This window comes from Tursiops truncatus, chromosome 15 (assembly GCF_011762595.2).
Source record: "Tursiops truncatus isolate mTurTru1 chromosome 15, mTurTru1.mat.Y, whole genome shotgun sequence".
In the NCBI taxonomy this organism is placed as follows: domain Eukaryota; kingdom Metazoa; phylum Chordata; class Mammalia; order Artiodactyla; family Delphinidae; genus Tursiops; species Tursiops truncatus.
Genome location: NC_047048.1, coordinates 3668784 through 3678479, shown reverse-complemented (window position 1 = coordinate 3678479; position 9696 = coordinate 3668784). Strand labels below are relative to the sequence as shown.

Genomic DNA, 9696 nt, shown 5'->3' with positions numbered 1-9696 from the left:
TCCGGTTGTTATTCCCCGTTTGCCGCAGGGACAGCGGTGATGACACGGGCAGGGGACCTGCCAAGGGCTTCTGGTTTAAAACTCACTTGATTTTACTGAAGGGCTTGTTCTAGAGCTCTGTCTCTGAAAAGCTGGTTTGAACAGAGCATCCCAAGGGCACCATCTCAAAAGACGGTGGTTGGAGTTTATAACATCCTCTGCTTAGGACGCACTTCGCCTTGTTATGCCAGGTGCTCTATTCCCTACAGGCCCAGCTCCCAGCCGTGTGCAGATGGCAGTGTGACCCCCCCGCCCCAGCCCGAGCCCGCGGGGATGAGGCGCTAACTCCATCGGGGAAGGTGGACAGTGGGGGCAACGGGACCTCCTCCAGGGAGGAAAAGGGCGCCCTTCTCCCCCCACCCCCCCGTCATCCGCCTTCACACTCACTTGAGGAAAACACCTGGCTGTTCTAAAGGAACTCGGGTACCTCGTTGTGTTTCGCCTCTAAAAAACGTAATTTAATACAGTAGGAAGAAAATCACAAATGCTCTCCCTTTGACAGGAACCAAAATCAGCACATGAGGAAATCAGGAAAGACTCATGGAGTCTCGTAAGAAGTAGAAGGCTGCCCCAGGTGTCTCCTCCGAGAGGATGGCGGCCATGAGGGGGCCGGCCTCAAAGATCTCAGGCACGGACGCAACTCCAGCAGCTACGAGCAGCTGGCCTTTCAACCTCCCCGGCTGGTGTCACTCATGCCTTATTCAGTAGCACAGACACAACACGTTTCTTGGTTTTGATATAAAAGGAATGGATTCTCCAACCCGGAGGGAGATTTGTGACACAGCAATTCAGTGACAGAAGGGTCTGCTCCAGGGACTTCCCTGGTGGTCCAGTGGTCAGGACTCCGCGCTTCCACTGCCGGGGCCCGGGCTCAATCCCTGTTCGGGGAACTAAGCTCCTGCAAGCCACACAGCACGGCCACAATAAAAAAAAAAAGAAGGATGTACTCCTAAAGGAAGCCACCAAACCAGCCCTTTTAATCAGAACAGACGTGAGCAGAGCGGGTTCATCTTGTCTCCGCCCCATCACTCACAGGCTAATGATCTCCACCAACAGTCACGCTGCCTCAGGGACACCAGGAGCACATACCTGCTTAATCCCACCGTCCTGTGAGACTCGGGTTTTTTCTTCTCATCTTTCAGATAAGGCCAAGAATTCCAGTAGAAAGAAGCGTATAACCTATTTCGCAAAGGACGAAAATCAATTCTGGACGCACAGCTTTGTAAGATCTCAGCTGGGCTGCAGGATCCTGCTGTTTCGCTATAATATTCTAAGTAGAGTGACAGTGCATTTAAATATGGTACAAATGAACCGTATGGCCTGTGAGTAGGCAATGAATCGATGAAAACAAACAACACAGGTGTTTTTTTTTTTGAAAGCCAAGAATGACAGTCAAGTCATTCTTGCCTTTTTTTAAAAAAAATATTTATTTATTTATTTATTTGGTCGCACCGGGTCTTAGTTGTGGCATGCGAACTCTTAGTTATGGCATGCATGTGGGATCTAAAGTTTCCTGAGCAGGGATTGAACCCGGTCCCCCTGCATTGGGAGCGCGGGGTCTTAACCACTGTGCCACCAGGGGAGTCCTAGGTTTTAATTTCTTAATGCAGTTATAAAATGCTACCAGCATTAATGGGGCTTCTGGTCCAATGTGGTATGAAATGTTACCAGTAAGCACAACCACGGCGTAGACACGTACAATCACACACATACAGACACACCCCGCCCTCCCCCCATGCATACTGGCAGTGCATACGACAGGCTCCCGATAAGGGAAACGTAAGAAGGAATAATTAAATTACGTCTCAGTAAAGAAGGAAAATACAGGGCTGAGGAATCAAAACAGTCTCTTTAAACTCGGAGCTTCAAAAAGATTTAATTCTCCCAAATTAAAGACTTTTCTGGTCAGATACCTTAGGGAAGGCTAAGGGCTGGTCACGCCTCCAAATCCAATGTTTTTTGTGCTTCACAAAATCCACAGAATAAAAAGGTACAACACGGGCCAAGGATTTTGACCTGGGTAAGAACTAGAATACACAGCAGTGAAATCTGTCTGCTTGGCTATCAGCAATCATTACGCATTTTCAGTAAGAAATAAGTTACTCACGAAGAGACCCCTGTGCAAAGCGCCCCCCAAACCAAATGCCAGTGGCTTGCGTGCACTTTGTTTTCACATTTCTGACACCAAACCCAAGCCCAAGTTTTCAGCCCACCCACCTGGAGTTTAAGAATGATTAAGTACACTTGTAAAATAACGTATTTGGATTCTCAGCTGTGCTAGCTACGGTTTCACATGGACATTTAAAACCAGAGATCCCGTCATTCCCTGCATGCAAAAGAGGACCTACAGAGATTTTTTGGGGGGGTTGGGGGACAAACACCACCCCCGAGCATGGCTCACGGGCAGCCCCGCGCCAGCGCATCACTGGAACAGCAGCTGCTGGCTGGCAACAGGCCGGGAAGATGACCCCATTGCTGGCCGTCCTGTGCTCCTTTGCTAAGCAGGGACCTGGGCACTTCTCGTCTTTTCAGCACGTGGTCACTGCTGGCCGTGGGGGAGACCAGATTCTCTCTCTTCTCTCCTCCCCAAATGAACCCGTGAACAGGCAGAGCTCGGTCGCCCACTCCTGGGCTGCGAGCCCTGACAGAGGGCAGGGCTGGACGCTCCAGGCGACACCAGGAAGGCAGGAGTTCATGTCCTGTCTCGGCCGGAAGGGGGTTTGTGCTGGGACGAGAGCGCAGGCCCCAGGGCCTGGTGGTGAACCGTAGCCACATGGGTGGTGCTGGCGTCCGAGACTTGGCAAGTCTCCAGACCGATGCCCATGTCCACCCACTGCTCTGGGCGTCAGGGGATGAAAGGGAACCACACAGAACCTGGTGTGCGGAAGTGGTTTATACCGATTCCCACCGGCTTTGTGCTCAGGAACCAGAGCTGAAGGAAAACGATGCGTTCAGTTCCGTAAGACGGGTTTCTGTTTCAATGCTGGCTGGGCGCCCACTTCGAGTTACACGTCGCGAGAGCCGTGAGGCAGGGACGGCTCCCGCTGTCCAGTCCAGAGCCCGAGGCTCCAGGTGCCACCGCCAGCAGTGGTAGAATCGGGGGCTGAATTCAGTCCTTACCTCCAGGTTCAAGCTGCCGCTTGGCCCCATCATTTAGAAAGTACAAAAGAACTGGTCCCGATGCACGCCAAGTCCATGAAGTTTCCCGGCAGTGACAAGTAATCTTAAGTTTGGAAAACTATGACATGAAAAATTAACACTGGTGTGTAGTTTGGGGGTTCAGCCACCCAGGACACGTGTTCTGCTGGGTCTGGCTGAGTCCCCCCTCGTCCTGGCAGAGTCCTGCTGTCGACCAGTCAGCGGCCTCTGGCCTTCCTGTCCAAGTCTCCTGCAGGGGCCTCAGGCCGGTGACGCTGGGACTCAGACCCACGTGGAGCAGAGGAAGGGATATGCTTGGGCAACGGAAAAGGCAAAGGGAAGTGCAGGGGCGCTCACCCCTCCAGAGGCTGGTCAGCAAACACCCACCCATCCTTTCAGTTCTTCTCAACCAAGAATCCTCGGACCCCCTCTCGGCGGCGCGCAGGTCACAGTGACCCGGGCGAGCAAAGAGCTCTCATGTCCGAGAAGACAGTGCCTGGGCCAGCTGGGCCCCACGGCGGGGGGAACTGACGCTGACCCCGTCTGCTGGGATGACTGACCCCAAAGAACGACGAAACCACGTGCCTTTCACAAGAGAAACCTGGCGAAGCAGATCTGATTCCCCCAATCACCCCAAGCGTGGAGTCGACCAGCAGGGCCGGGACCAGTTGACAGGGAGGCTGCTCTCTTCCTGGGCAACACAGCAGCCACGGACACCCCGACACTAAGGAGCTGGACGCCGAGCCTGCTTCAAGAGACAGAGAGGGAGGGAGCTCCAGGCACGGCCGGGTGGACAGGGCCGCCGGGCCCCTCTGTCCTCGCTCAGGGCTCAGCAGGGGCCCGGGTACCAGACCCATCGCCGGGGCTTCCTGTTTTGTCAGGGATCCAGGGCAGATGCACAGAGGCTCTGGGGGAAAGCTGACTGTGTTCCCACCTTCTCCTCTAACGTAGCACTTCACATCGCTGCCACAACGAGCGTTGCTGCAGATTTCTGCTGCGGTCACATGCGCCCCGGGCACCCCGCCACCGGGCCAACCACTCGACAACAGCCTGACGCTCGGGGACTGACCTCGGAGCTGGGCACTGGACGGGGGCAGTCAGTTTGACAACTGCTTCCCCGTCACGAGCCACTCGACCGCCACAACCCAGGTACACACACAACCCGGAACAGACACCGCAGACCCTTCCTCTGTTCAAAGAGGGAAGGCAGACACTGTCGCTTTTCCGCTTCCAGCCTTAACCATCACCGTCCCCAAAAAGCCAGAACCCACTTTTATGCCGCCAACTCCTCTTAAAATCCCTCAAAACTTTAACTACTACGTGTCTTGGTTTGGAATGCAGAGTTCGAGGTATTTGAGGTTGTTTAAATTCTATGAGAATGAGAAGGGAAGCCAGGCAAACACTGAGCTTGTGACCACAATCTCTCATCACTTTTGCTGATCAATTTTGAAGACGAAAACAGATAGGCCCAGGTCACCCTGTAAGCAAGATGTCTCCAGCCAGCTTCCTCTCACCTCCTCCTGACACAGGTAGGAAGGACCCCCCCCCAGACAATGGAGCTCGAGCTAAGAGCACAATTCAGGTGCCTATCACATTTGAATTCTGTGCTTTATGGGCAAAGAAGCAGCTACAAATGTTCCTTAAAAAAACAAACACAAAAACACACACATGGGGCTTCCCTGGTGGCGCAGTGGTTGAGAGCCCACCTGCCGATGCAGGGGACACGGGTTCGTGCCCCGGTCTGGGAGGATCCCACATGCCATGGAGCGGCTAGGCCCGTGAGCCATGGCCGCTGAGGCTGCGCGTCCGGAGACTGTGCTCCGCTACGGGAGAGGCCACAACAGTGAGAGGCCCGCGTACCGCAAAAAAAAAAACAAAACAAAAAAACACACACACAGTTGTCCAACAGGAAGATCACAGCAAAGACCAGATGATTTACCTACGTGGCCTTCCCTCACTCTGTTGCTCCTTGGCGGTCTTTCAAGCTCACGTGCTATCAGAGAAAAAGGTTTTCAATGTTGGGAAGAACCTCTCTCTTCTAACACCCACGTGGAAAACAAGACCAGAAACAAAAATCCACCGCAGAAGAAACCCCAGAAAAATCCAATTTGGAAAGAATTTAATTAACAAAATAAAACGGGGAAAACGGTCCCGGAGGGGCTCTAGGGAGAGGGGACCCCCTCCAGGTCGCCACCCGGCCCCGCCGGACCCGCTCCGGTCGCTGCTGCCTTCTCGGGGCCGCTCCTCAGTCTGTACAGATTGAAAACCCAAACGCCTGCAGGTGGTTAGGAAGTGGCTCTCCCAGGCTGGATCGGCACATTAATACATGCAAAGCAAGGCGGTTTCAAGGGCTTCACCAAACAGTTAATTTTGGCAAAATGAGAAAACCAACAAAAAGCTGAAATTCATAAGCAGGATTAAAAGCCACTGAAGTGAAACCAATGTATTTCTCGACAGTATGGAGCGAGACTACAGCTACAATCTTTTTTTCCTCTTGAAGTCTCTGCCATTCTCTCCCCCAACTCAGGTCAAAGTTCATAGCAGCATGACGCAAAGTCCTCTGTCAGCCAGCGTTCTCACAGGTCACGGTCAGTCTGTCCGGAGGATCATGGGAGGCTGCTCGCTGTCGTCCTCCAGCCGCAGGGCGCGGGCCTCGTCCTCCAGGCCTGCGCCGCCCACCGCGCCCAGCTCGTCTGTGTAGGCTGCGGAGAGAGCGGGCGCTTCAGGCCGGGCCACGGGCGGGAGACCTTGAGGCCACACCCGAGGCGGGACCTGGGCCAGTGGGGAGCTCAGAGCCCACGGGGCTTGGAATTCTTGCCTCTCCCCTGACCAGCAAGCTCCCTACAGCCTCAGGCACCTCAAGAGGAAGTCGCTGACCTTCCAAGACCCACGAAGGCCAGAAAGGAGCGGGCATGGTAACAGGGCCCTGGTGCACAGGCTGCAAACCAGCCTTGGTGAGCGGGGGGATGCTGAGGACAGCGACAGGGACACAGCCTCCCCTAACCGTAAGAGGCCTTCATCTCTAAGAGTAAAACAGTGAGCAAGGACGTCGCGGCGTGAGCAACCACAGCACCATCCGGGTGAGGTCCCGGTGGGCCTGGGGGGAGACGGCTCACAGGGCGCCCCGGTCTCCGCTGTGCGTGTCTGCCCAAGGGCCTCCCCGCTCCGTCCTGCCCGCCTCCCAGCTGGGCCTGCCTGCTGAGTGATTCCGCAGCCGGGAGGGTAAGGACTGAGGGTGCAGGGCAGCTTTTCAGCTGAGGGGCGGCAAGCAGGGAACAATCCATGTGCACCCAAAACCACGAGGACTGCCGCTTCTTCAAAGATGGAGAAAACGAACTCAGCCTCGCGAGGCCTTGACAACCGCACTTTATAACAGCTGGCCTGTCTCAGCGCCCCTGCCCCCGCCCCTGCCCTGTCCCCGTGGCAAGAGGCAGGCGGGCAGCCCTGGTGAGAGCGAGAGCAGGAAGCACGAGACCCACGGGCCTGGCCTGATCTGCCTTCCAGGCCCGTCCGCAGCCCTTACCCAGTGCCGTTGGGGACGAAGGCACGTGAGGAGCCTTGGCCACGGCCGTGCTGTACGTCTGCGTCACCAAGGGGCAGTCGTGGGACGTGGAGTCTAGGATCTCGTTGGTCGTCTCCATGCTGCCGTCCAACCTGGAAGGGGAGAGAAAAAATGACAGCAGGGACAGTCAGGGGCACGAGGACAACACAGCCCGTGGGCCAGCTGGGATGGACCTGCGGCCACAAGGCAAAGGCCCCTCGCGGGAGGAACACGCATGCGCTCGTCACACTGCGCTGACCGTGGAGTGACCCCCGCGAGTCTGTTCACGGGCATTTGTACACGCTGAGTCTGATGAAAAAAGCTGTACCTAGGAAGGCAATCTCATCGCATTTTTAAAGACTGAACATAAACAGAATACACTATGGAAAAAACAAAATCACCCCCACGTTCACCCTGACTGTAAGGGTATTACGGTATCACTGTTTAAGAAAAAAAGCAAAAACAGAAAATCCAACTGCACTACCTTCCAACTGACTCATATTAATTCCTTCTTTTCAAAGAGAAAAGCTGCATCTCAGTGAGACAGCAGGCTCTCAGAGAACGTGCCCTGCGTTGTGGACGCACCCTGGGGCCATCCCTGCTGTGCGCAGTGCTGAGCTGCATCCCTAGTGGACCCGGTTCCAAGGAAGAGGCCCACAGGCCCCTCCACAGGGAGGACAGTGCGCACCGGCCGCTCCTGTCTCTGCCTGGCTACTGAGCTGGAAACGGGCAGAGCCGTGGAGAGCGGGCTCCGTACCCCCATGGAATTCCGTCTGGCAGAGCGAAGCTCCCACGCAGCACAGGCGGCTGCGCTGGGACACGTCCCTTTGCATCCCCGGCTTCTGGGGAAATGAGCAAACCCACAACAGGCGCCCAGCAGCAGCCTGACCACTTGGAGGAGGTGTGGCCGCGGTGTAGCCAACTCACTTGTGCTGCTTCATCAAGGTGCACTCTCCTCCCTCCTGGGGGTCCAGGTTGTACATGTATAAGTACCCGTCCGAGGCTCCCACCAGCAATCGGGGAATCTTCTGGATTCTAGTGAGAATAAAAAGCAACCGAATTCTAAGCCTGAAACTTTCACAAAGTTCTCATTAAACCAGCAGCTTTTAGCCTGGCCGGGGAAGAACCCCCCTGCCCCAAACGGGCAGATTTAGTTTCATGAACTCAACATACTGTCCACGTGTAAGAGAATAAGGATCGCTTCTGCTGTGCTACCTGAGGCCGTAACACCAAGGCCAGGGGGAACTTGGTGTGAATAAACACTGAGGCCCACAGGAGAACAGGTGGAAACAAAATCAGTTTCGTGGTTTCTGTGATTACTAACGGTAGATATTTTCATAAACATTTCAACGATGCAAAGTGGATAAAAACGATGTAGAAGAATGTTTCTGAGATCCATGGAATCGTGCAGATGTGCTCTCACTGAATTTTCAAGACAATCTTTTTTTTTTTTTTTTTTGCGGTACGCGGGCCTCTCACTGTTGCGGCCTCTCCCGTTGCGGAGCACAGGCTCCGGACGCGCAGGCTCAGCGGCCATGGCTCATGGGCCCAGCCGCTCCGCGGCATGTGGGATCCTCCCGGACCGGGGCACGAACCCGTGTCCCCTGCATCGGCAGGCGGACTCTCAACCGCTGCGCCACCAGGGAAGCCCCAGTCTTTTCTTGCGTGGCTGTACTGGGACTATCACAGTGAGGCTCAGAGAGGCCCTGTGCAGCCTGCAGCTGACTCGGCTACACGAGGGCCTTGAACCTCGTGAGGCGCTGGCGCTGGAGGACCAAGGGTTAAATACCGGCGCTCTCACGTGGTCTTGACCTAATGATGTTTTTCTAAACATTCTCAACAAGAACAGAAAGAGGAAGATGTGAGGCTCAGACACCGCAGAGACAGCACCAGGGTCCACAAACAGCACAGGCCCACCTCACGATCCGCCCCCACTCCTGTGACTCTTGCCTAAATCCAAGGTCTAGGTTTGCAGGTTATCCTGGCGCCACACCGCCACAGTCCCCGGCGCCCCGCGACCTGGCTCCCAGCTGCATGCGCGGGGGATGGGGGTGGGCCCAGAGGCGGCGCCCACTCTACTCACGTGGCCAGCGCACAGATGTTCTTGTGGCCACAGAAAGGCAGGCGGACTGTGGCAAAGGCTCTGCCCTGGTTGAACATTTCTGTCACTTGGGAGGGCAAGTAGCTGGTGGACGCCATGAGCACCTTCCCGAAGTAGCCGGTCCAGGTGGTGGGCTCCTCCTGAGGCCTGGAAGGAGGAAACGCTGTCAGGCATACAAGGCTGGGCCCTTCACTGAGAACGACCACGTCCCAGTCTCACCGAGGCAAGGATCAACCCCCAAACTCAAGAGAAATTTCCCAGACTTCAGGGAAGAGGGGGCACAGGAAGCGATGACCTCTCGGGACCCTGGGGACATTACAGAGCGTGTCCTCCGAGGGGCCCTGAGGCCCCTCCCTAGTGGCCACCTTAGATGATGGCAAACGATTAACTCCCTGCTCTGTAGCCTATGTGAGGACACGAGGGCCAAATCCAGAGTCCCCCGCCCCAATCTTTCTAACGGGGAGTCTCCAAAAACCTCAGCCACACAAACCCCAGCTGCCACTTTCCCGTAGCCCATCTCTGCTGTTATCCACCGTGTATGCATGCTTGTAAGTCATCCTAAGCCGTAGCCCATCTCTGCTGCTATCCATCGTGTATGTATGCTTGTAAGTCATCCCAAACGTTCCTTAGGGTAAGACACACTATAAACAAACAAGACTGATCCTACTGCACGGTCATCAAGTGTAAGAGAAAAGGTAAGGACCACACCCGCTGCCGTGCACGCCCACTGCAGCAATACGTAATTCAAACCAACCGCTTCACAAATGGAAACAGCCTCTGTGCAGCAGGGGGGCAAGCAGCCCTCCCAGGGCAGCCCTCTCAGAAGGGCTGTGGGAAGAGGCGCTGAGGGGACCGCCCTCGGGGCCTCACGGGCCGC

General features: G+C 55.4%; 1 protein-coding gene across 4 annotated transcripts in view; it reads right to left on the bottom strand.

The window, feature by feature from the left end:
* Nucleotides 1–5279: 5279 nt before the first annotated feature.
* WIPI2 (WD repeat domain, phosphoinositide interacting 2) overlaps nt 5280–9696 on the bottom strand; it is a 31326-nt gene continuing 26909 nt past the window's right edge. For all 4 annotated transcript variants that reach the window (XM_004328121.4, XM_004328124.4, XM_073791849.1 and 1 more), the window contains 4 exons: nt 8802–8966; nt 7646–7753; nt 6701–6831; nt 5280–5879 (listed from right to left, as the gene is read on the bottom strand). In XM_004328121.4, the coding sequence (XP_004328169.3) occupies nt 5767–5879; nt 6701–6831; nt 7646–7753; nt 8802–8966 (517 nt within the window). In that variant the 3' untranslated portion in view covers nt 5280–5766. The remainder of the gene's footprint in view (nt 5880–6700; nt 6832–7645; nt 7754–8801; nt 8967–9696) is intronic.